Source organism: Ammodytes marinus (assembly GCF_949987685.1).
Source record: "Ammodytes marinus genome assembly, chromosome: 9".
Classification (NCBI taxonomy): domain Eukaryota; kingdom Metazoa; phylum Chordata; class Actinopteri; order Uranoscopiformes; family Ammodytidae; genus Ammodytes; species Ammodytes marinus.
The window spans coordinates 19470076-19498040 of NC_137213.1; the positions used below are offsets into that span (position 1 = coordinate 19470076).

Sequence of the window (27965 nt, forward strand, 5' to 3'; positions counted from 1 at the left end):
GTGAAAACCAAAACTGCAGAGTTTCTCCTGGGCTAAGAGGTGTGAGAATATTCACCTGTGTGTGCATGATGTAGGTTATAGTGCAGTGCAGTCAGCCAGATCTCCCACTGTTTACGTGTTTGTTTGTGTGTGTGTGTGTGTATGCATGTCTGAGAGAGAAAGAGAGCGAGAGAGAGAGGCAGAAGGAAAGCAGTGATGCAGCACCTGCTGATGTGTGTGTGTGTGTGTGTGTGTGGGTGTCTGTCTACCTACCTGTGTGTGTGTGTGTGTGTGTGTGTGTGTGTGTGTGTGTGTGTGTGTGTGTGTGTGTGTGTGTGTGTGTGTGTGTGTGTGTGTGTGTGTGTGTGTGTGTGTGTGTGTGTGTGTGTGTGTGTGTGTGTGATGCCAGCAGTGGGTGAATCGGTGCAGCAGCTTAAATGTCCGTCTGGTTAGCTGGCTTGTGTGGCTTAAGATGCTGGACTGGACTTAACTGGACTGGACTCAATTCTGTGCAGAGCCTGAAGGATGGTTCTGCTGCTTGCTGTGACCTGGATCTGACTGGAGAACCATTGTCCCAGGTGGCAATGGGGGGGACCTAGTTGATATAAATACTGGCCAATCACAAAAAAGCCCTTATTCTGAATGAGGCTAACCAAAGGGAGGGGAGGTGAGGGGAGGAAAATTGAATTGAAGTAGATAAAAAGAGGGAGTGATGTCATGGTGGGTGGCTGAGTAAATTTAGAGAGGGTAGAGTATGCGGGGAAAAGTGAGCGAGGCACAAAGAATGGAGGAAGAGATTTAACCTGGTTTTAGAAGTAGGATATGAAAGCCTTGGTGGATCTGAACTGAGTGGTACTGTACATAATGGATACCACAGTTAATAACAGGTATAATAGCTGCTTGGGAATAATAGCTATAGTCCCTTAACTCGGCTGCGGTATTTCAAATTGATGATGAGAAATGGAGGGGATCTGTGTGTGTGCTGACCTAATCCTAACAACTCCCGCTTCTCCCACTGGCAGCAGCAGGTCACCTTGGCTTCTCCAGAAGTTTAGTGTCCCTCCTGAGGCTCACAGCCAGCACTGGTGATATGAGGTAGATGAAGGGAGGGTGAGGGCGTGTGTAGATTATTATTATTTTTTTTTACTGCCTTTGCCCTTTTTTCTCAGCCAAATGGGCCACGCTGACAAATTGGTTTCAGTGGCTTTTCCTCACTGTTGACTGACACCACCTTATCACACACACACACACACACACACACACACACACACACACACACACACACACACACACACACACACACACACACACACACACACACACACACACACACACACACACACACACACACACACACACACACACACACACACACACACACACACACACACACACACACACACACACACACACACACACACACACACACACACACACACACACACACACACACTGTACGTCACCTGCAGCACGCAAAGTAAAAACACTTGTGTCCACCAGAGAGCACCAATGGCTTTAATTTTGAAATCTAAAATGTGCATACGTTATTCAATATTTCTTCATTCCATTCTTCCACTCGACAACCCTTTACACATGTTTTTGTTACACATTTATTGATGGAGAGAAAAAAAGGATATTAACTGGTGCATTCAGATATTTTTTTGAAACTGTCAAATGTTATGTTATGGATATTTGCCTTCCGAAGTCCTACAGCGCCTCTGTGGCTGTAGTAGGAATTACAACTGTCAGTGCATGCTGCTTGAACTGAATGAACTGCTACTACATTAACACAGTTAATTAACACAGAGTTTAATTAGAGGGGAAGGGACAGATGCTTTCTTTAGACTGGGATACTCTGTGTGTGACAGCTGATCATATCATGTGTGTGTGTGTGTGTGTGTGTGTGTGTGTGTGTGTGTGTGTGTGTGTGTGCGAGTGCGAGTGCGAGTGCGAGTGTGTGTGCGTGTGTGTGTGTGTGTGTGTGTGCGCGCGATGCATTTGGCAGTTTGACAGTCATGCCCCATATGGTTCAGTGGATCTGTTCAGTCAACCACGTTTACACTTTTCCAGCTTCACTTGGGAATTGCGCTCAATTCTTTGGACATTTAAATGCAGATGAACATGAACACACACACACACACACACACACACACACACACACACACACACACACACTCACACTCCAGTGGATCCCACAGCTGGGATGGGCACTCAGGTCAGCTGTTTTAAATTAGCAAAGCCCGTCGTAGTAGCTCTGCATAGTTAGTTTATACAGTACAGTGCTGTGAATCAGCCTGACGTGTGCTTTAAACTGCAGTTATTTTTCCAGCTCAAGCGTCGGTGCAATTATGAATCCATAAACAATGACACTGCCACTTTGTGTCTAGATATGTGTACTGCTCATAAATAGTTTTAACAACATCAGTAATCATCATGACGTAAACCTGTGCGAATAGATATGTAGAACTATAGCACAAACGATATTGGATTCAAGTCTCGCCACGCGAGCACCATGATAAAAACTGATACTCATCGTAATGTGATTTGCAAAGAAGCTTTTGCATTATTGTTTTTGTCTTGTAGAAGCCTCCGATTTTACATACAATTGTGCAATTGTTTTATATTCGGTGCAGCAGACAACAGCCATCATTGAAAATGTGTTGTGATTGTGGAACCCATTCAAGCCCTTCACAGATCAATTTAAATGGATGGATCAATGACATTTATTGCAAGACAAGTCAAGAGCTGCAATCCCAGAAAAACAACCCTATAATGATTAATTAATACAAATCAGTGTTATACATTCAACAAATAAATGAATAGTTGTTCTGCAAGACACATTCTAAATTGTGTTTGAAAATCTATTGTGTTAGGTGTTGACTTTGGTATTAAGAGGAACCCAATTTTTATTGGGTGCATGAACTTAATTGCACTTTGCATTTTTTTCATGCTATTGTAATTTATTTTCCTTTCCATCCACATTTTTCAGAGCGAGCATCTTTCAAAATGGAATGTTACCAACTCTGAGACAGCTGGACTCACACACACACACACACACACACACACACACACACACACACACACACACACACACACACACACACACACACACACACACACACACACACACACACACACACACACACACACACACACACACACACACACACAGACTTGCTCAATCACCCCCCAGTATTACAGTCATGCATGCTGAAGTGCCTTTTCAAAACTAATGCAGTGGGGCAAGCGTTAACATCCACTCACCCATACACGCAAACACACAGTTGCAACAGGTGCACACATTCATGCACACATTGTTGTTCACCTGATGCAGTAGAACTAATGGCTTTAACGATGTCAGCAAAAGAGGATCTAAGTTGTTAAAGGGCGCAACAGTAATGATCTGGCCTCCCTCAAGTCTCATTCATCATGTTACAAACATCCTCCTCTTTCGCTGACCTGAGATAAGGTTATTGTTTTAGGCATTGCTCAAAATCCACATCCCCCCTCCCCCATCCTCCCTTTGCTGCGGTGACTGCGGCCATCCTAGTGACAGGCTGTATCTCTGCTACTGCTGCTGCTGTTTCTCTCATCCCTTTTGAATTGAAGCGTTGAATCAAGCAAATCTAACCCTGCTTTGTGACCGTTTGTACGCCATTTCACACGAGGCATCCTGAGGTCCACAGCATCTTGCACCGATCTTCATTTAGGCAGCAGCACATCAAAAGCCTCTGTATACCGAAACCACACCAAGCTCAGCTACTCCTCCCTTGCTGCAGTGGTTGTGTCAGTGAGTTAAGCCCATATACAATTGTGTCACTAATAAGCAGACCTTTCATTTGTCAGACATTGTCAGAAGCGACCACAGTGTTGACTTGAAGGCTATAATCTAAAGGGCCATTCTTCTGTAGTGGAGATACTACAGTCGCTCTGCCGCTCCCTCTGTCAGTTGAGTGGATCACCACTTATAATTATTTGCACAAAGTTTTTTTCCCATGTTGCGTGCAAATTTCCTGCCTGCTTCCCCACAATGCACTGGATGGTGACTCGCATCCCAGTAAAACTGAAGAGGAACAGAGATTTCCTTGAGCTGCATTTCCTCTAGGTGGGATTTTACTGTAGGATGCAGAGGCGAAGATAGAAAAAGATGTCTCTCTCACGCTTGCAGGGATGTGCCGCTTCCACTGGGGGGTAAAATGCTTTGCTTTTTTAGCTGAACTTTTTTCAGTTGAACTTTGACCCTAAGCAATCGGCATTTTCAAGAGTCCCCACTTGGTCTTGGTCTTTTTGTGACTTCATAGAAAATGGGGAAACCGTTGGCCCATTTAATCAACATCAAACATTCAAATTGCCATTTCAACATGAGGTCATTTCTTTGGCCGTTCAATTTGAACACTTGTCGTCACTAATCAAATAAAATGCTATTCATACGACCCGATCATGAGCATGCCAGAGCCCTGTAGGACTGCAAATGTGACTGCAATTTGCATGTGACAATCATTTGGGAAACGAAACAATGTCTCTCCATTTGAGATCAGCGTGTAAGCATTCCTCGCAAATCGCTTATCTGAAACAAGTCACTGGTCAGAAAATTCCCTGACTCGTTCCCTGTAGGGGTTGGCCTCCACCAGGGCTGCACGTTTTCACCAATCCTGTCTGTGATATTCATGGACAGGATATCGAGGTGTAGTCATGGTGGTGGGAGTTTGCAGTTCTGTAGGTTGGGGACCGCATTGCTGCTTCTTGCAGATGATGTGGTTCTGATGGATCATTGGTCTGTGACCTTTAGCTCCCACTGTATAGTTTCTCAGCCACTGACTGTAAAGCGTTCGGGATGAGGATCAGCACCTCTAAATCTGAGGCAATGGCTCTCAAACGATGGATTGTTTACTCCAGAGGCACCTCGGGGTCTTGTTCCCGAGTGAGGGGACAATGGAGTGGGACATCAGCCGGAGATTCAAAGCAGTGGGTGGCGGTTTTGCAATCGATTTACAGCACCAATGAAAAGAGAGCTGAGCCAGAAGGCTAGTTCTCTAGATCTGCCGGTCAATCTTGGTTCCCAGCCTCAACTATAGTCATGAAGGCTGGCTCGTCTTGACCAAAAGAACAAGATTGTGAGTACAAGCGGCCAGAATGGGTTTTCTCAGGAGGGTGGTTTGTGTATCCTTTTAAAGGTGAGATTATTAGTCACCCCGGAGGGATTCAGAATAGAGCCTCTTCTTCTTTGTGTAGAAAGGAGACCGTTTTGGTGGTTCTGGCATCTGGTAAGGGTACCACTTGGGCTCCTCCCTGGGGGGTTTCAGGCACAACCAGCTGGGAGGAGGAAGACCCAGGACTAGGTGGAGAGATGTTATGCCAACACTGGTCTGGGAACGCCTTTTGATCCCCTAGTCAAGATGGTGAATCCCCAGGAAAGAGAAGTGGGGTCCCCAACTGGAGCTGACCCGACGAGTAGTTGAGTATAAGGATAAGGAAGTGTTTAATCAAATACATTTGAGTTTGTTTATTTTGCCTTCTTCAAATATGATGTATATGTAAGTGGTAGGCCTACACAACAGCACGAGTATAGGCAATATATGTACTGTACATGGACGGACTTGCTTTATGCCTATCCATGTGCTACAACTGCCATGTTAATATATTCTATTCTAAATGCCACAATTGGGAGTTAGGTCTCCAAGCATTGCAGTGCACTGTAGGCTAGCCTACTGTAAGTTATGTCATGCTGTCTTTTATGTGTGACACTCAAGTCCTCTGTATGCCATACTGAAGGCAGCATCAGCAGCAGCCTGTAGTTGTGCGAGACAGCTCGAAGCAACGGGGCGGGGAGGGGGCGCGCACATTCATTAAGGACCACCGTCAGCCGGGAAGCCTCCTCTCCTCCGGTAGCATCACACCGACACACGGACGGGGAAGATGGTCGCGGTGCAGACGTCCCCCAGCACGTCTCCATCCGCGGAATGGATCTGCTGTCTGGATAAAAGGTACGGGAATCCACACTCTCCTCCACGCGACATTTCCACGCCGTGCATCCCCATCCCCATCCCCACGCACTGCTACGGTTGTGTTTTCCTTCATTCAACCGCGTCAACGTGATACATCGCAGCCGGCGATCGCTGCGTGTGCTGTGTGTGTGTGTGAGTGAGTGTGCAGTAATAGCATATACGCCTAGTCGTTGGCATACACTCTAGGTTATTGTCATTTTCAGGGAATTTGGTATCTCCCATCCAGCTGCAGAGCATAACAATAGAAAGCCTTATTTTGTAATTCCCATCTTTGTGGCCGCCCGGTCAAAATAAAGGCGTTGCTGGTTTCGAGGTTCACCGGGATGTAGTCTGAGCACTGCATGAGCTGTGATAGTTGGCTCAAAGGCGCACATGGTTTATGTCTGTCTGCCTAAATCAAATAGAAATACGTTTTTAGAATTCCTCACCTTTGGGTGTTTGTTAAATGAGGATTAGATGCAGGTCAATGGATTATGTTAATGCGATTTTTTATATATATCACATTCACAATGCTGCATGTGAGGCAGTATTTGTCTGCTCTGACTGCACAGTTTACAATGACTGAACAGCAACAATTTACAGTAAGCTATGTTTTATTGTCATCTCATTTCACAATCCGGAAACTGCAGTGCTTAGAAATCCTTTCAGTCCATCCATGCTGCTGCATCTTTCTAGTTAACATTGAAAGGTTGCATGCTGGGGGCATGCTGTGCCAAAAATATAAAAATTAAAAAATTAAACCATATGCCTAACCTATCCAAGGGAAAGGACTTGAATAAATAAACAAGACAAAATGCCTGCCCATAGGTTAATAACTGTGGGTGATGCACCTAACACCAAAAAGCAAGCAATGATGTAAAAGGAGTGCACCCCATAGCTCACACCCACACACATACACTGCACACCCCTCTCTATGACACATCCCCATGTTACCATTGGCAACCTGAAGCTACCATCTTGTCTTCTCCTCCTCACCTGTAACAAGACTTTATCTGGTTGCATGATTTAAATAGGCCTACAATGCGCTGTAGGGCTGCAACAATGTTACCATCCATTTCAGTGATCAATCTACTGGTAACTCCTCTTGAATATCCACTGTGATGGTTTCAAATGGCTTGTTTTGCCGATCAAACATATTCAACTTGGTTTGGTAAAAAATCAAAAAACAAAGACAAATTAAATTCAGGTATTTTATATATAATATAATATAATATAATATAATATAATATAATATAATATAATATAATATAATATAATATAATATATCATTTGAGTTATTGTGTGTTGATAGATTGTGGGGTACTTAGTTGTGAAAGAATGGAACATTGGCTAAAATATGATTATAACAATCATTATGAGTGTGACCAATCTGGTGTTTCATATTTAAAAAAACACATCCGCCAAATGGCACCCTACAGTTCTGTAAGTCTCTAAAGTAAATGTTGCTGATATGCAGTAGAACTGTGGGTGTCAGTAAGGCCAGCCTGGGTCGTCAGATTAGACGGGACAGGATCTTATTGTAGAGCACTCAGCGCTCCTTTAGCTATGCTCCTCCTTACTCAATCAATATCAGGCGGTGTGTGTGTGTGTGTGAGTGTTTGGTAGCTTTCATCCACAGGAACTGTTGATGTGTGAGGGAGTAAGAGGCGGGGGAAGAGGCAATAGCTAAAAGACAGGCAGCAGTTAAGATACCAATGTCGCTAATATATCTGCCCAAAGACATTTATTGCCAGCGAGTGTGAAATGTGTGTGAGATAAGGTCAGATTTGTTATTGTTCAGTGTTGCCCCGGGGGAGGTTATAGACAGTCCAATCAAAACACCCGAATAGCAGCGGTCCAGATGCTGGTTGAAGCACTGGGACCAGTTCACACACTTTCAATATGACTTGGTAAACAATAAGTCCAAGAGAAAAAAGTCCCCTAAGTCAAAGCTACAGTCTCTCATACACACAGAGTGAAGGTTGATTTGCTGAATGAGTAATTTTTTCAATGATAAATTGTGAGCTGCGTTGTGTTTATGCTGATAACATATGCAGTGTTTTAACAGGATCTCAGTTTTTTTTTTTTTTTTTTTTTTACTGGTGAAGCAGACGGGGAGGCCAATGAGCTGTGCAAATATGATTCAAGAGTGTCTCTGTTACAGTTACCACGCGTTAATCTGCCAGCCCCGGGGTAATCTGTTTGTGTTGAGGAGGCTTGTTTTGACATTTTGGTGAGCTGCCACAAATCAACCTATGATTTATTTGTCTGGAAACAGCGAATCCTTCCAGATGGATGTTTTACTCAAAACAATCTGCAGAACCTTCTGCTGTGTCCCTCCATTTTTGTAGTCAGTGTATGTCATGCTGCATGCCGCTCGATTTGTAAGTCCTGTGTGCTTGTGTGTGTGTGTGTGTGTGTGTGTGTGTGTGTGTGTGTGTGCGTGCGCACGTGTGTTGCCACAAAGTGTATAGTTGAAAGCTGAGATATCTGCTGACGTGAGCAGTGGGGGGAGAGACTGAGGAAGACAGCAGAGTAAGACAAGGTGAACAGCAGCTCTCAAGTCACATCCGTCTCACACCCACTAAAGCAAGCAAGATTCCTCTGGACATGCAAGGGAGCGAGCAAGCACAGAGACGGGAGAAAGAATGACCTATAGGACTTAACCGAGAGATTATGATGACTGACGGATTTTAACAGTTTCACCGATGCCGATGGCATGAAGGGTGAGGCCGGCATGGCACAGTTAACCTCCCTGTCTCTCACTGTAGCAGTGTGTGAGAGCCCACCTGTCTAAAGCATTAACCCAGCCTATACACTGTGGTGTGATGACGCTCGGTCAGAGCACCGATGGCCAATATGCAAGCAGTAGGAGGGGGGGTGATGGGAGGATGAGTCACAGACAGTAAAAAAGGGAGAGAGAAAGAGAGAAAAAAAGGACCTGTCTGTAATTTCCCAGAGTTCGAGGCTGACTCTGTATGACTGGAATCTGTGTAGCCCTTTAGGCTAAGCCTGTGTTTATTTGGGAGGACCGTTCCCCGGTACAGAGGACAATCTACAGTGCTACTGCTTGGGGACACAAATGCATGTGTGTTCATCTGTGTGTGTGTGTGTGTGTGTGTATGTGTGTGTGTGTGTGTGCGCACGTGTGGGTTTAGAGGACAAGGAGTAATAGTCGCCTGTGAGCTTGCAAAGCAGAAATAAATGGATAATAATGGGAGGATAGGGAGTAAGTGCTTGTCTGTTAGTGGTGGGGACTTAATGGGTGCAGGGATACGTGAATGTGCCGCCACTGGAGAGGAGAAAAATGGGTTTAGCTTAAAGAAGAGGAGAGGGCCGTTTGTTCTTTACCCATCATGCCTATCATGTTCCTGAGAGAAAGAGGCAAGTCTTGAGAGAGCAAGAGCAAAAAGAAAAATTGGATGGAGATTAGGGAAATGTTTAGTGGAGGCAGACATAGAGGAGAGAGAAAGAGAGAGAGACCTCGGAGCGAGGGAAGAGGAAGGAGATAAGGGAGGAGAGGGGATAGACGGCTTCTCGCTGTGAAGGGGAGAAGAGCATTAGCTTTCCTTTTGTGAACAAACAAACAGACACATACACACACACGTGCAAGGATGAGTCACTAGCATAGGAAAATAAGTGAATGAATGAGGCTGACTTCATTCTGTGTTACTCAGAGGTTTTGGCTATGTAGTTTTTTTTTCACCACCACATCACAAGAACAGAATGTTTTAAGATCTCGGATCAAAATTCTGTGCGTTCTCGTGCCTGTGCGGCAGCGTAGGCTAGATGTCAGACAGTGGCGTGCTCGCTCTCTTGCGTGTGCACACATTTGAAGCCAATTCTGAAGGAACTGTGTTACAAATGAGATCTTACATTCACACCCTGTGGGGGGTCTGACTGAGCCGAGAGAAGCAACGCCTGCGGCCCTCGCGACCGTTATCGCTAAGACACCAGGCTGAACAATGAGGCAGTGTGTGCATAGATAATACTAAAACAATAGGACTGGCTTTTATCTTAAAGGAAAAGACCACTGATTATTCACGTTTTTGTCCATAAACTGCTCAATGCAAATATTCAACATTACTGCTGCCAACCACTTTCCAAAGCACACTGTAGGATTTTGATTGATTTCTGCAAAAATAAACTCGCTTGGGAGTTGGGACAGATGATCCATCACAGTGAACCGTTTTGTATCAATGTTTTTTGCAGTTAATAGGCCACAAACATGACAAGAACACCGATATGATCCTGTAAACAAGCTAACTTTATATAGGTTATAGATTAATGGCGGTTATTTTGTGCACAGGCCCACTGAGCGCTCGGGAGAGGATGTGGACATTATTCTGACCAGATTGAGAGAGGTCAAAGCTTTCCAGAGGTTTCCGCCTCCACTCCTATTGCAGATCTGTGCTTCTGCCTTCTACGAATGTCTGGAGAAAGGCATCACGTGTACGTACACACACACACACACACACACACACACACACACACACACACACACACACACACACACACACACACACACTAACATGAGATTATGACATGACATGTCACGGTGTGGTTTTGTGTACATCAACAGCATCATTACACAATTATTATATGACAGTCGGGCTGCAGAAGATCCCATTTCTTTCTGTTTCTTAAGGCTGCTTTAATGCAAAGTGCTGTCATTTTAATCACATGCCTGCACTGCACATACCTCTCCAAACACAAATGATGTAAGGACATTTTTTATAATATGGATGTTAGCACATATGATCACCGTCCTGCAGAGGCCTTTGTATGGACACACTCTAATGAGTGTTGCATTGATGATATGTCACGATGATCTGTTTATTGCTTTTCAAATAATTGCTTCACCCATAAAATATCAGAAGAATTGTGCATGTGCCGTTAAAATAGTTTGTTTGATATATATATAATAGATAATTTACACTCATACAAAATGGAGAGAAAAGCTTCAGTTGCTCCAATTTAGGAATCTAACTGACTCACCCCTCGCATCTATTGTTCTTTTTTTGTATGGTTAAATTAACCGTGGGCATTTTGTGTTTTACTTCCTAGAGCAAAACCAATGTGAATGTCAGTTGGGGGACAAGTGTATCTTCTAAATGAATTGATTGTGGTATGATATTAGAGAACAGTGGAATCTTGTTTTTTCTTCAATTCATGAATGTGTTTTGCTGTCTTCAGTGTTTCGACAGGGGGACATCGGCACCAGCTGGTACGCTGTCCTGTCCGGCTCTCTGGATGTCAAAGTGTCAGAAACCGCAATCCACCAGGTGAGATCCAAGTTCAATTCATTTCATCCAGTTCAAGTCAGACTGGAGCTACAGTACATGCATAATAACTTGCTTCATTTATCTTCTTGTGTCCCAATCATGAATACATTAATTAATAATATATCTACTGGGGCACCATCCTGTAATTTCCTTTCTATTTTTGCAAAGTTGACCTTTTTTTACCTATTCTCTATTGTTATTATTATCAAAACCTACTCCTCAGTCCCAGGCCTCTCCCACAAGTGCTCCTCCTGTTCCTGCAAAACTCCCTTCAATGCTGACATTGTTCTAGTACATTAGCTCATGTCATCATGCACCCTGAATATGCTGGAGCAAAGCTGCCACAGTACAGACAATAGGTCCACCGAGGACTGTTCTTTCGGATGTGTTACAGCGTATATGACAGAGTGTGGAAACAGGGTTAAACTGCACATATAGAGGAGATGAATGACATGTGGGAGAAGAGAGAGTGGGAGACAGAGAGAGAGGCAGGGAGAGAGAGAGAGAGAGGATTTGCTCCCAGTTGAAGATGGGAGCCCCTCCATTGTGAATCGTCCTTTTCATGTATGTAGCCCTAAAGTGCCATTGGTGGCCTAGTTTCTGTGGCTATATTTGAAATGTCAGTTTGGATGGCTGAAAAGGGTTTCCACTGCATGCGGAATATATGTTTAAATCATTGGATGGTGTTGGTCTATGTGTGTGCAAGCATTCTGTATGTGTGCTTGATTGCCCCCGGCATGACCAATTATATCAAGCACCCAGAGCTATTTTTCTAACAGAATACTCTGTTTACAAGTCCCACATATTTGAATCTATTTGCATTAATCACCATATATCAATCTGTCTACTGCTCATGTCTGTCATCTTTTATTTTTTTATACAGCTAACTTATACATACAGTATATCTGTATGCTACTGCTGCAATATGTCAAGGGGCTGTCAATGTCTGTCAATCCACAATAATCTGCACCTATTTAGTCTTTTTTTTAAATTGATAAAATATTCTTTAATTTAAGCTTCTAAAATTTGAAAATGTGCTCCTTTTTTATCTTTACAAGACGATAGAAAAATAATATTTTAGTTTTTTGGACTGTAGACATTTCATCTAGAAAACCGTGAAGAGCATTTGAAGCACTCAGCACTTATTTATGATGTAATGAAGAATGAAATATTATTCAAAAATATAATTAATAATTGAATATATAATAATCATTAGCTGTAGCCCTATTATTTGTTACTGACCATTACTCCTGTGTGTATCATTTAAGCTTATTTAAGCCTTAAATTGAAACGCTTGGTCTCCCAAACCTTTATTCTCTGGCAGCTATTTAAGCAAGAGATGTATTTGTGTGTGCAGGATGCCGTCACTATCTGTACACTGGGGATTGGGACAGCTTTCGGGGAGTCCATCCTGGACAACACACCGCGCCACGCTACCATCGTCAGCAGGGAGACCAGTGAGCTGCTCCGAATCGAACAGAGGGAATTCAAGAGCCTCTGGGAGGTGAGAGAGCAAGAGAGAGAGTTTAATTCAGTATGGTCTTCATAATTCAGCATGAACTCTGTCCTGGTACCATACCTAAATGGTTGGAAAAGGTTTCCCCTGCAACATTTCAGGAGGCTTTCCATTGTAATTGTGCCTCTAACCACAAGAGGGCTGTCCACCATAACAGTGCCCTCTATTCCACCTATTAGACACATACCTCAGGTGATACTCAATAAGCTGACATAGGCATACAGAGACAGAGAGTGAGAGAGAGTATGTGTGTCAAATCCAGTATGACATATTCAAAATGGCCCATTCAGATTTAAAGAATTAACAAAAAATTCTTTTTTTTTCAAAGAAATTTGGACACATTTATTTCCAAGAACATGTCCCAAGTGGTGTCCACTCCATTGCTTGATAAAGAAAAACTTGCATTCTTTAATGTTAGGAAATGAAAGTAGTTGCAGTAGTCTTATTTTGTCTTGTTTTCTTTGTCACTGTAAATCAATGATGGACTCTTTGAATGTAGACTTTAATTTCTACTAGCACACTTTTAGTAATTAATTAAAGGATATGGGATAAGAGATTTTATTACCCTGATTAGACAGGTATATTCACTCTAATTTTCAGTGTGTTAATTATTGGTTTTGGTAGTAAAACTATGGCTTTATTCTGTGGTTAAACTTGTCAATGTGTTTCTACATGGGTAAATATTCAAAAAAATTGTTATATTCAAAAATTGATATGACCATGAGCATTGTTTACTTTACACTGTTGACAAAACCTTTAATTATTTCTCTAAAGATAATGGTGTTTTGATGGCCTTTCTGCTATCCGCTTCAGGAGAAAAACGCTTCTATCGATTCGTTGTTGAAATGTTTGAAAAAAAAGACCTCTTCAGTATTTTTTATTACTATTTCATATTGGGTTTACTGACACGTGATACCTCTGTTTGAAGATACAGGAAGATGTAAAGGCGAGATATACAGCCATATATAATTGGTTATTAAAGCGTGAGTGCTCTGTTATTATCAGGCTGAGAGTGTTGTTTTTTGACTAAGTGCACTCGGCCCTCCTCTGTGCTGTCTATTTTAGGACGATAGACATATAAAGCAGATAGCACAGCCTGAGGTTGTCCTCCTTTTTGAATCATATTCAGCCCATAGTAAAAGGATCTTTGTGTTTCATCCATGTGTTTGTGTGCTTGTGTGTGTGCGCGTGGCCCGGGACTAGAAAGCTACGGGATGAATGCAGGCATTCGTTTGATGCGAAGGATGAAAGAAAGAAAAGGCGCTGCTCCATAATTCTAACACCAAGTGGCAGTGGGTTGAATAAACACGGTGTACATGCAAATCGGGGCTGTTGTCTCTGACAGATGCGTGTAAACATACACAACAGTAAATCAAACGGAGGACGGCTGGTTGGCCCGGACTCAACGGGCTCCTATTGAAAGTCCCTCTCTCTTTCTTTTTTTGTTTCTATCCTCATTTACTCCTCTGTCCCTTTCACCTGCTGCACATTTCTCCTGCCCACTTCCTCTCTCCACTATTGGCCGTACCGTGTCTTTTGCCAGCATACTTCCTCTCCTCCCTCCTCCCTCCTCACCCCTCACCCTCACTAGGCTTTTCTTTCTTTTCTCTGTCTCTCACTCCCTCCCTCCCTCCCTCCCTCCCTCCCTCTCTTTCTCCCTCTCCTCCTCTACTGGAGTAGACTGGTCATAAAGACACTCAGATCACCGTGGTAACCTGTGAGAGAAAGTGGTTTGGTCCTTGGCCTGGGTCGCAGGGAGAGAGGGCGAGCGAGAGACACTGGGTCATTTGTGTGATAGAGAGAGAGAAAGACAAAGAGAGAGAGAGAGAGAGAGAGAGAGCTAGAGAGAGGGAGAAAAAAAGGAGGAGAGCGGCTTGTTCTGAGCAGGATGCTATCCGGTGGCTTGTGTGTGTGAGTTGTAAAGGAGCAGAGGGCAGCTCTCTGGAGTTTCAAGCCGTCCAACATTAGGCAGCAGAGTGTGCCACCTCAGGTGAGTCTGACTTCTCCACTGTAAAGCTGTGTAGTATAGTATGTGAGACTCTCCACTGTAAAGCTGTGTAGTATAGTATGTGAGACTCTCCACTGTAAAGCTGTGTATGTGGTGTGCACAAGGGGCTGGAAGGTCTAATGTTATCCCAAATGTCAATTTTACTTTTGTTGTGTATTTCACGAAAATGTAAGTGAAACTCCTAGAAATCGTTTTTCTTTGTGTGTGTGTGTGTGTGTGAGAGAGTGACAGAGACAGGGGGCTGTGTGTGTCTTGAGGTCAAACAGAGGATATCTCTCTATCCCCCTTTCCACTCTTTAGTGTGTGTGTGTACCTCGCAATCCTCAAAAGGTTTGGGTTGCTTGGTAATGACCTTGCTGTAGAGCGGTGGCACATTGAGGCTCCAAATGACCTACTGTGCATCTTTTCTATTGAATTGCATACACAGCTTATTGTTCTCAACAGCTGTACACATTTAGCAGCATTGGCTGCCCTCATTAACCCTGTTTTGAATGCTGCTGCTGTGTGTGTGTGTGTGTGTGTGTGTGTGTGTGTGTGTGTGTGTGTGTGTGTGTGTGTGTGTGTTATATAATGTTAGTTGCTCTGCATGTAAATGATCTTGGTTGTACAAAGGGCTTTGTTTTGAGGAGCACTTGTAGTGTTTGTGTGACTGTGTATGTGTGTATGTTACAGACATTAAAAACATTGGTTTTGATGTTTATTGAATGAGTATGTCTTTTTTATACATCATACTTCATTAGAATAGAGTTGAAATGTTTTCAAGTGTTTTGTGTTTTGACTTGTAGAAGTATCGTCAGAGCTTGGCTGGACTCTTGGCCCCTCCTTATGGAGCTATGGAGAGTGGATCCAACAATGACAGTGAGTAGAGACACACAAACACACCAGAATGAATGACATGCTGTAAATGTCGCTAATTTAGTTAAAAACTGGACCAGGGGCCTCATTTATAAAGCTTGCTGTGCATAAAAAACCTTGCGTAGACAGGCAGAAGTGTGCGGTAAAATGTGCGGTGGCAAACGTTGGTATTGATAGAAAAATTCTTTGCGGAGAAGTGTGCGTATTCCTACGCCAACTTTTGACCATGCCTAGAGCTACCGCAAGGTTTTCTTGACTTGGGGAATTAGCGACACTCAATGGCAACACCACAAAATAATAGGTCTTAACATGTTTTGGTTATATTTTTAAATTGAACGTTATTGCGCTACTCTATAATAATATCATATACGTCGGGAGGTGTGTCCGTGAGTGGCCAGCAGGAGAGCAAATCTATATTTTAGGCAGTGTGTAAAAAGTAGTTTTGTACAAAGGTAAGGCCAACACTATTAATTAAAACAGTATATTTCGTTTGATAAAATCAAGTTATGAATTTAGCAAATTATTACATGCATCTCTTTCCCATAACAATTTAACCTGGAAGTTTAAACTATAATCTGGCGTTGTTGGAAATGTGTGGATCTCACGGAAGGGAAACAATGCTCTGGAATAGACTATAGGCTAATGCATTATTTCACTTTTCACAACACATTTTATGTAGGCCTACATATCCTACAGGTAGGCTAATACGTGATATTTCATACAGTACAAAGTTGGGCGAAACTGCTTTACAAAGACTATAATGACTGCGCCAATCATGGTATGTGATCAGTGCACGCGTGTGTGTGTTTGAGCCAGTTTCAGCGACGCATGGCGCAGGCTCTATTCCTTCCCAGTAGCTTTCTTTGTGGCCGGTCACCTCCTTTCTCTCCTCATGTCAGTCAAAATGCCGTGCTTATTAAGAGCGTCACCATATTCAGGAGTTATTAAGCATTCGCCATGTATGGTAGATTGTGGGATGAAACTGGGAGGTGAAGTGGGAGGACACGGGGCAGAGATCGTCCGCGCACAATTCACCGCAGGTGGGTATTTATAAAGGGAAGATTGCGTGCAACTGTGCGCCGCACAGTTTTATAAATCCCAATTTTGCGGACACAATGTTTTGGGATGGATTCTATGCACACCTTTATAAATGAGGCCCCAGATGTGTTTAGTTGTTCATAAAATTAGAAACAAATTGTAATGCCATGTAGTATATGTAAAATAATAAGATATATTAGAAGAAGACAAGGAAGATTAACCTACGTAATGAATAGGTTTTATTTTGATGTTTTGGGAGTGAAAAGTATCTGCACCTTGTAAAAATTATTAATTCAACAGTGTCTTCCTCCTCAGGACTCACAGACAAAGACAACATGAACTCGGACCCTACAAACAAAGCTCACAGCAAGGTATACTCTCACTCCAGCTCCTGTTTTCTGAGATAAATATCCATCTTTGATTGTGCAGGAAGTAGAAAAAGACAAAAAAAAAAACGTTCAGCATGGCAACTTGATCCATCTAATAAGGTCTGCCAATACGTTTCAGTGAGCTGTTCACTTCCACACAGCTCAAAGCATGAATGAACCAAACTCACGACCAATACGTTGCAGACCAGGCAGTCCAACTTTATCTTGGCTTCCTCTATTCCCCACTGCAGCTCACTTCTTCTATCAGAATATCTGTGCGGACAGGGCATAGAGGCTTGAGCAGAAATGTATATTTTGGCCCCATATTTTGGTTCAGTAGAGCTGGCAAACAGATGAGTGATTTTAACCTTATAAAAAATGCAGTTGTTATTATTGAAATCAAAAGGCAATTTAGAAAATAACTAAAGCATCATTCTGTAGAGCAGTGTCATAAACCTGTACGCTGCTACAGACTTTTCATGTTTGTGAATGAACCTGAATGCCAGAGTGTGTGTGTGTTCTGAGAGGAGACAAGTGGCTCACAGCTGTGATCCTCTGTTCATATTCTAATGCTAGCTAATGCATGCACATAGAAGAGAGATCCCATCTGCCAATTAGCATGTGTTCCTTTGTTGTTTTTCAACAACAGCTGTTTGTATGTGTGTGTGTGCATACACATCTGAGCTTTTCTTCTATTTCTGATGTACAGGTGTAGTGTGGTGTGTATAGGATGTGTTAGTGTGTATGCATTGTGTGTTTTTGATGCAGTTTTACTGTGAAATGCTGTTTAATGCTGTACTGAATGTTACTACTGTATGTTTTATTGAGATGTTCCCATGGTTTTACAAAATAATTTGTTGATTTAAATTGGCAGTCAGAATTTGCAGTTCAACCTTGCAATATTAGCTCACCTGGACACAAAGATCGGTGGTATTATTCTAGCCAGTTTGCAAAATATTGCAATACATTTAATATTGCACTGAGGAGGCCCATGTTCAGGGCAACGTTGCATTTTTTTCATTAAGCTGTTGACTTGGATTGGTAATTCTCTCGCCTTTTGTATGTGTAAACGTTACATCCCAGAGTCATCAATTGTTAGCTCTTTAGATAACAGTTCACCAAACTACTTTGGTGTTCCCGTCTGTACAGATTCCTTCAGAGAAGCTGCAGAGAGCGGGGAAGGTTCTCCGTAACGCCATCCTGTCCAGAGCCCCACACATGATCCGAGACAGAAAGTACCACCTTAAGACATACAGGTAAGAGTGTGCGTGTTTACACAGAATTATGCATGAAACCGCTTTTTCTTGAAAAATAAATAAATAATTGATTTGTGTGTATCACAGACAATGCTGTGTAGGCACAGAGCTGGTGGACTGGCTAGTGCTGCAGAGTGCGTGTGTTCTCACGCGGTCTCACGCGGTTGGGATGTGGCAAGCACTGCTAGAAGAAGGGGTGCTCAACCATGGTAACTAAAAACTTAGGCTCTCTCATCAGTGTATGCTCTTTGGTTTGATTGCGTGCACTGTACCATTTTCATAGCATGCATTCAATAGTCTTTTCCTTAACCTCTATTGCAAAGGCAGTAAAAAAAAATAACATCTTCACTTTATCCTAATTGTATTCAACACATAAATTAAGATTATTGCTATTTAGAGTATAAATTAAAGTTTTATCATAGTGGAAATAGGTTTTATACTTAAAGCAAAGTGTCTCTGTTTAACATAAAATCTGCACATCAATCACAGTGGGGGTGCCAGTACGAATAGCAGCAGGGGAGTTCATCATAAAGCAGGAGCATAAAATATTGATTTGAATTTTGAACTCATACTCAAAAGGCTTCTGAAATGATGTTGTGAGATGAGAAAGTCACCAGGCGCTTACGATATAGTACATAAGTGTCTTTTTAAAATGTATGTCTTCTCACCCTTTGTCTGCTCTTCAGTGGATCAGGAGCTGGGTTTCCAGGACAAGTACCTGTTCTACCGTTTCCTGGACGACGAGGAGGAAGACACGCCGCTGCCTAGCGAAGAGGAGAAGAGGGAGAGTGAGGAAGAGCTGCCGGAGACCATCCTCTTCCTCGCTCAGATCGGCCCTGACGCCCTGCTGCGCATGATCCTCAGGAAATCGTCAGTGCAGATCAAAAACGTTGCCTTAACTTGCATTCACAGCACTATTACAAATCTCTCTCTCTCTCTGGAACTATGTGTGAAACTGTGTGAAAGTGGCTATATACAGTAAATACACACATATTACAAGTGCTCATACACATACATAGATATTACTTTCAAGTGAATTATAACAGCTGATTTAACCATGTATCCTTCCAGCCGTGTTTGCTGAATTTTGATTACGCTTTGTGAGGCATACTTAACCCAATGTAACTTAAACCAATATTTGTAAGGCACAGTAATATTTAAAAATGGGATGAATAACTCGGCTGTCGTGACTTACTTTCAAAACACTATTTAAGCAGTAGGATGTGTCACGACTAAATTTGCCACAATGTTATCAGAGGGCATGAACTTTTGGCAGTGAGTTGATTCTGACTAACTGACCCTGTGTGTGTGTGTGTGTGTGTGTGTGTGTGTGTGTGTGTGTGTGTGTGTGTGTGTGTGTGTGTGTGTGTGTGTGTGTGTGTGTGTGTGTGTGTGTGTGTGTGTGTGTGTGTGTGTGTGTGTGTGTGTGTGTGTGTGTGTGTGTGTGTGTGTGTGTGTGTGTGTGTGTGTGTGTGTGTGTGTGTGTGCGCAGGCCTGGTCAGAGGACAGGGGATGACCTGGAGATCATCTATGATGAGCTGCTTCACATCAAGGCCTTAGCTCACCTCTCCAACACTGTGAGTCAGCTGCTCCACTATTCTTTTTTAAAGGGACAGTACAGGTTTCCAACAAGGGCCGAAGTAAGACCACTTGGGATAGTCTAAAACCAGAGGGTGGTGTTATAGTCACTGTCGGCATTTCTCTTACCAGCGTAATGGGACACAGTTTAACACACTAATCTGCCCCTGTGTTTGCACGCGTTCACCAGATGGAGGAGTCCTTAAGCCTGTAGTGGCTCCTGAAGAAATTCTGTTGGGCTTTTAATACTTTATATTATCCTAGGATCAGTATTACATGTCTCAAATGCAATCTCATTATTACAGTAATAAAAGGCCACAGTTTAAAAAGTTCCACAAGGTTTTTCATTTAACTGTTCTTTAATCCTATTTTCCTCCATTATCCATTTGAACACCATGCTTATAAATATACATTTAAAGGTGTTACAAGGAACTTTTAAGTATTTCTGAATCAATCTAATTTTTCCTCTGATGATCATAAATTACATGTAACAGCAAACGAGACCATCAGTGCAAAGAATGCTATTTTTATATAGTTTTTCTTAATGCCTTTGTCATGGGTACGCTCACCCAGGAACAACAGCTGGCGTGGTAAAAACACCACTGCTTTTGACCAAAGGGGTCGCTAGAATTAACACACACTGAAAGTTCCTCAGAGCACCTTTAAGCAAAAACGCAAGTTTGATGCTGTCATGTCACTTTTTGAATAATCCTTAAACACCGTGATCGGTGCATTTCACTTTCCTCTCATATATTCCTGCAGTGAAGTCAAATCCATTGTGACTCAACAGTGTGCTCTGGTTTGTAGGTGAAGAGGGAACTGGCGAGCGTTGTCATTTTCGAGTCGCATGCGAAAGCTGGAACCGTGTGTGAGTCTTCGCTCATTTCCTAAAATGAATTGTTGTTTGTGTACGTAGTGTACAGCAGGGGTATTTAAAGTCTTGCCACATATGTGTTTGTGTGTGTGTTAATAATGTATGTGTTAGTAATACACAGTTGTCCTCTTTATATATCCAGTGTTCAACCAAGGAGAGGAGGGCACGTCATGGTACATCATCCAGAAGGGCTCTGTCAATGTGGTTATCTATGGCAAGGTGTGTGTGTGTGTGTGTGTGTGTGTGTGTGTGTGTGAATGCATTCTTCCACCTAACATCTTTGTCAGACACGAGCATTGTTTTTTGTTTTTCTGCGTCATTTGATGATATATTATCTGTATGTAATAGACTGCAATGTGTGGTGTGTGTAGTTTTTGGCAAACTCTGCTCAGCTCACAATGACTCATCACTATGATTGAATAGCTTAAGGGATTGTCCGCAAACACAATTTCACACCTCACACTCATTTACTACCACTGTATACAGGCAGATGTACTCATGCTCATGTATGTGTCTGTGCATCCATCACACTTGCGCTCTACACACACAGGCTTGCGCACGCTTACCAAACACACACACACACACACACACACACACACACACACACACACACACACACACACACACACACACACACACACACACACACACACACACACACACTGTCCAGATGATTCATACCAGTCCTCTTGCTCTGTACAGATTTTTCTTCAGGGCTCACAATGACTAGTAAACTGGGTCAGTGTCTGAGCTCGTTTGTTTATGTGTGTGTGTGTGTGTGTGTGTGTGTGTGTCTCAGGGTGTGGTGTGTACGCTGCACGAGGGGGATGACTTTGGAAAGTTGGCCCTGGTTACAGATTCACCCCGCGCTGCCTCCATCGTCCTGAGAGAGGACAACTGCCACTTCCTTCGCGTGGACAAGGAAGACTTCAACAGGATACTCAGGGTTGGCAGAGCAGAAACATTTATTCCCTGATGCGATACAAGTGTTATCCCACCAGTAACACATTGTCACCATTTATCATATTATGACAAATAGTGTTTTTTAATGCATACATAAATGCATGTTCACAAAGTCACTGCTACCTCTATTTAAATAAATGATAACTGTTGAAGCACCATGCTGCAGGTGATTCTGCTTGACTAGGATGTTTGTCTCCCTCCTCTGGCAGAGGATTGGTGTTACATGTTTATTTTTTTGAAAAGCCAAATTTTTGCATTTCACATAACCGATTTTGTCCATACGTCCTAGGATGTGGAAGCCAATACAGTGCGCTTAAAAGAGCATGAACAAGCTGTGCTGGTGTTAGAGAAGAGCCCTCGCACCTCCACACTGGGAAGCATCAAGTATGTGTGAGGAGTCTTGCACACATATTTAGAATTAAACTCTCTCTGTCTATCTCTCAAAGATAAGTGGTTGCAGTTTTTTCATGACATTGTTTTGCATCTTTTGCAGGTACACTGTGATATCAGGAACACCAGAGAAGATTCTTGAGCATTTCCTGGAGACTATGAGGATGGACATACATCACAGTGAACCAGGTAGCCAAAATGAAATGCAAAATTAATTGGCTTTTAGCCTTAAATGAATTTTGAATAGTTGCTTAGCAGAGATGGTCAAGACACTATATCAAATGCATTGTGTTTAAAAAAGGAGGGATTGAAAGAGAGATTACAATGATTGGCATTTTCACTACCTTTTGAACCTATTTCTTCCTTTACCACCTGACTCTCTTCCCTCTTGTTGTCTGTTTATTTCTTCCTGTCTGTTAGACCCAGCAGTGGATGATTTTGTCCTCATGCACTGTGTCTTCATGCCCAACAGCCAGCTGTGCCCTCTCCTCATGGCACAATATCCTTTTCTGCTCTCAGCCCTTTATACACGCCATTTTTCTATTTTCTTTTTTTTGTTATTCACGTGATGGCCACTAATCAGGTCACATACACTTACAAATTTACAACATGTCAGAAAGTGACAAGTGTCTATTGTTTGCTGCATGCTATAACAGGGCTAATGACAGCATCTTGGATCGGACACCTCAGGGGTTTTGCTTATGGAAGCGCTGAAGCAGCAGTTGACCATCCAGCACTAATGAACCGCTCACCTCCCTTCACACCAGGCTAATAGGTTGCAATCCCAGCCAAGAAGGTCTTTTCTTATTTGTCTTAGTCATTGTAGTGCGTCTGTTCATCTACTTGATGATATGATGCAAACAAATAATGTTTGTTATGATGCAAATGTCTGGTACCTAGGATGCAGTGATAGGTCTACGTCCTACCTCTAGATGTTTAACTGTTTGAAAACCCTGCATAAAACTGAGTAAAAATATATACATGTTTGTGTATACGATCTTTGTATTTGTCTTTAACCCTGCGTGCACCTACCATGCGGTATCTCCGCCCGGCTCAGAACAGGAACGGTTGGAGTATGCTCTCAACAGTAAGAGGAAAGCCCTCATTCTGGCCCTGCGCTGGGCTAACACACACACATACATTCTACAGGAGGAGCCTGCTCCTATCGCTTTCCTTGAGGTAACCCTGAAGAAAGCTTTTAGTTAGCTAGTCAAATGAATACATTTTACACATGTACGGTGTGTGAGCATGGCATCTTCCTCCCTTGTTTCTGCAGGAGTTGTACGGGAGTTTATCAAATGATTCTCGGATGTTGAGAGCCTTGAAAGACTTGGTTCCCGACCTGGAGAAAGTTGTCAAATTGCAGTACGTTTCCCAGATCCTGCACGTTCACCTTTATTTATGTGATGTTTTTATGTGCCATCCACATTTATTGAGACTTTTTCCTTTTTTCTCATTTACATTTGTAGTTCAGAAGAAGCCAAATCCTCCAAAAAAGTATGGCGAGACCATTTTTCTTAAAAAAAAAATTTATTGCACGTTTCACAAGGTAAGCTGCATCAAGGTAGTGTACGGGGCTGACTATGTACTGTCTGGTGTAATTCCACAGAAGTCCCTCATACGACAGTTCAGCAATGGAGAGGAAAGGCTGCAGAAGAAACAGCCTATTAGGAACCATGACGACAGTAAGTTTGTGTGAACTGTTTTCCAGATTGCCATGACATTTGAATGTGGATATTCGTGTCCCTCAGTAGATGAAGGTTAAGGGTTTCACTACAGTTTTTTTCCAAATGTGTGTCTAGTCCTATTGAAGGTGTACTGCAGCGATCACACCTACTCTACAATCCGGGTTGCTGTGGCGTCGACGGGAAGAGAAGTGATCAGCGCTGTGGCCGACAAACTTGGCACCACCGAAGAGCTCCTGTTGGTCTCCCTCAGCTCTGCTGGAGGTAAGGACACAGGTTGATCTCCATGTACAGTATGTAAGGAGCAGGATTTAAAGCTACAGTGCGTAACCTTTTCATGTAAATGAGTGTCGTTTACGTTCAAGCCATAGCCAAACGAGTTTACACAAAGTTGAATAAGCCAATCTGCTGGATCACCGAATGCTTACCTCATGTAGATGCACCGACAGTGTTGTTAGAATTCCTCATGAGGGCAACACAAGTTACACACTAAAGCTTTAACGTTTGCTCACTTAAAAGTGGTGTATCTTAACGGTGTTCAATATGGACATTGTCCATACGTGGGTGTTGATGAAAACTCAGCTTCCCTCATTTTTGTTACAGAAAAACAAATCCTGAAGCCCAATGACGTGTCAGTTTTTTCGACTCTGAGCATCAACGGACGATTATTCGCCTGTCCTCGAGAGCAGCTCAACAGTCTGGTAAGAGATGAAGGCTTTTCTTTACTTACTTTATGAAATGGGCTTGAAGAAAAACCTAGCAAACACTCTTTGTGGTTGTATAAGGCAGAGGAAATAAAATGTACAGTACTTAAGTTAAGTTCATCATGTTGAATGGGGATTATCGGGCAATATTACAGAGGATTCTTGTCACAACCGTATATGAAACAAGTGATATGTTTAAATTTTTTTTGCATTGTTACTTTAATGTGTGTGAACCTAAAATGTTGTGTGTTTCGTTATGTGCTTTTTAATTGTTTGCATCTGCATGCCTCAGACTCCTCTTCCAGACCAGGACGGTCCCACTGCAGGCTCCATGTCCACTTTTGAGCTGATGAGCTCTAAGGACCTGGCTTACCAAATGACCATGTATGACTGGGAGCTCTTCAGCTGCGTCCATGAGGTAACACACATGCACAGGCACACACTCAAAAAAACAGTGTAGAAGGCTGCGATCTGTTACAAGCGTGGACAGCAACACCTTTATTTTGAAACTATATTGCATAACTTTTTCATATACGAAATGAATGTCGCTTACATTCAAGCCATCGTCAAACGAGTTGACAAAAAGTTTATTTAGCCTATCAGCTCCACAATACACTCTTTCACTATTTCTTAGTATGGCAGCTTTTACAAACTGCTGTGACCTCCCAACACAGGCACAGGAGATCAGAAAAAAAACAAGAAGCGCCAAAGAAATGTTTCAGTTGTTTCAGCAGAAAGTATAAAATCCATGCGCTATCTACTGCAGGCTTACCTCCTGTAGATGCGCAGACAGAATTAATCATGGAGGGGCAACAGAAGTTACGCACTATAGCTTTTTAGCTTGAATAAGAGATTAGTGCTGTAATATTGTTCATAAGGGAAAACCCCTTCTTCCCCCCTCATGTCTCCTCCCTAGCATGAGCTTCTCTACCACACGTTTGGCCGTCAGAGCTTCAGGAGGACCACGGCCAACCTGGACCTGTTCCTGAGGAGGTTCAACCAGGTCCAACTGTGGGTGGTCACCGAGGTCTGCCTCTGTGGACAGCTCAGCAAGAGAGTCCAGCTCCTCAAGAAGTTCATCAAGATAGCTGCACAGTGAGTCAGCACCCTCTTGTTCAGATGCATTGCCTAGCTTGGTTTTGAGTAGCATTCACTTTCACTGTCTTGATTGCATGTATTTCTCTCTTAGCTGTCGGGAGTTTAAGAACCTGAATTCATTCTTTGCCATCATTATGGGGATGAGCAACCCGGCCGTCAGCAGACTGAGCCAGACGTGGGAGGTAACCTAAAAAGTCAAATAACTAACTAATCTATGGTCTGGATCTCCAGTTGAACCCTGGGCGTATTCCACTCTTGCTAAAGTACTCCACTACATTAATGTCTCCTGTCATTGAGATTTAATGTTTTTTTTTTTTACGGCAGAAACTCCCCACCAAGTTTAAGAAGTTCTACGCTGAGTTTGAGAGTATGATGGTGAGTTGCACCACCATTGTATAGGGGTTGGGAGCAGAAATCTATAAATAGATTGAAAAAAAAACCTACCTTTAGGAAATTAGTTCAAAATGTGTTAGAAATTCACGACTTGTATGTTTGGTAACAGGACCCCTCAAGAAACCACCGGTCCTACCGCCTCACTGTCACCAAACTGGAGCCTCCAATCATCCCCTTCATGCCCCTTCTTCTCAAAGGTACGAAATGTAGAGAACAGAACGGACACACATGTCAATAACGAGAACGCATGGGAATGAACTCATGGGTTCTTTTTCATTTTCATAAATTTTCTTTACAGATATGACATTTACACACGAGGGGAACAAGACCTTCATTGACAATATGGTCAATTTTGAGAAAATGGTAGGTTTCTTTACACATTGAATGTGCAAATTGATCATTATAGGGGTCTATTGTACTGTATATGTGTCATAATCTTGATCTTAAAAAGTCTTTCTTGTATCTTTCCAGCGTATTATAGCGAACACAATTCGACAAGTGAGGCACTGCAGAAGCCAAGCATTCAGTAAGTCTAGTTTATTACCTAAAAGCAAGCTTTAAATTCACATGCTGCTTTTACACACATTCTTCCAATCACACTCTCCTCTTTACTTAGACCCCGACATATGCCAACCCAACAAGAATCAAGCGGAGGTCCAGGCCTACGTCAGGAAGCTCTGCGTGATCGACAACCAGAGGGCCCTGACGCAGCTCTCCTACAGGATGGAACCTCGGCGGACATGAGCGGCAAATCTTCCACCACCATCGCCTTTCTCTGTGACGTTAGCATAAAAACACACGCACACACACACACACACGCACACGCACACGCACACGCACACATCGCCTGCATAAGATAACTCAACTGGTCGTACAGTGGCAAGTCCCAACATTCATTGACTTAAGCACTATCATGGACTATTATGGATCAAGGATTTTAAACTGTGCCATTAAAAGCCTGAACAGAAGCTGTTATGCTGCTCTCGTCGCTGTGTCTCCGCTCCCCTTGACTGAAGGGGTTTCAACCGTAATACTTGTTACCATTTGGGACCTATGAGATAGAACTGTATTGTAAAGAAACTGGAATCGATGTCCTGCATGACTGAACTTCATAGGCTTTGTTTTCTATACAGTGGATTTCTATCGGAGAGTCCTATGATGTTGAGCTACCCCAGACGAGCCCCCAGTTTACAATATGTTACTGTAACCTGCCTGAGAAGCAAATCTTAGTCCCATGATGATCCCTCTCATAGACAGATAGACCCCATACACTGTAGTAACCCAGAAGTAAATATGAAATCTAAAAGTGCTTATTTACTACATGAATATATCCAAGTCTTATCGAAATCTTTAGGAATTGATGTCCTTTTAAGTAAATATCAGTGTCCCATAACCAGTCCAACAATTACTAAGCAGAGTATTAGTTGCATTAAAGCCTTAATGGTATCGCAAACCGTGTTCCAATTTGTCACTACAGTATTTGCGTTAATTTTTTTGTCTGCATTAGATGACTCCTGTGTAATAGGCATTATTCTAGATGAGGAAGTTGCTCGGTATTGCTCTGCTCTGAGGTTAGCTGTAAAATCAAATTGCATTCCTTTTACAATTTGGAAGCACTGATCCTAGATTGCAGAGCCTAATGGTAACTTCATACATTGAATTGAATTAATTGAAACCTGCTAATCTCTACCAGTTGTGATCAGTCCATGTAATTTTATTTTTATATATACAGTACGTGGGTGTAGATTTTTGAGTGTGGTCTTGATAAAGTGTCATTCGTTTTTTCCTTTGATCTCAGGAGCTTTTAATGTGGTGGTGTGTGTCGAGAACTGCTGTGAGGCTGGCTTCTCCCCCAGAGCAGCCTGTAACTGTACTGTGTGTGTGATCTGCCTTGTAAATAAAGAAAATAGCTAATTTAACAGTGCTTTGATGACATTCTTCAAAAAAAATGTTTTTGCCTTGCAAGTACAGTAGTAGAAACTATTATTTAC

At 42.6% G+C, this 27965-nt stretch overlaps 1 protein-coding gene across 1 annotated transcript; it reads left to right on the forward strand.

Annotated features, from left to right (window-relative positions):
• Positions 1-5895: 5895 nt before the first annotated feature.
• On the forward strand, positions 5896-26718 carry LOC307255904 (rap guanine nucleotide exchange factor 4-like; the record flags this gene model as incomplete). The annotated part of the gene is made up of 30 exons (XM_080034724.1): positions 5896-5963; positions 10273-10415; positions 11160-11248; positions 12606-12752; positions 15558-15630; positions 16981-17036; positions 18183-18289; positions 18377-18498; positions 18976-19159; positions 19782-19866; positions 20675-20735; positions 20884-20960; positions 21541-21687; positions 21994-22088; positions 22198-22283; positions 22515-22593; positions 23123-23273; positions 23371-23459; positions 23564-23591; positions 23704-23779; positions 23897-24043; positions 24383-24480; positions 24776-24901; positions 25400-25578; positions 25673-25763; positions 25906-25956; positions 26084-26171; positions 26273-26337; positions 26446-26500; positions 26591-26718. The coding sequence occupies 30 exons, from the start codon at positions 5896-5898 to the stop codon at positions 26716-26718; spliced, it is 2991 nt and encodes a 996-aa protein (XP_079890850.1).
• Positions 26719-27965: the final 1247 nt, after the last annotated feature.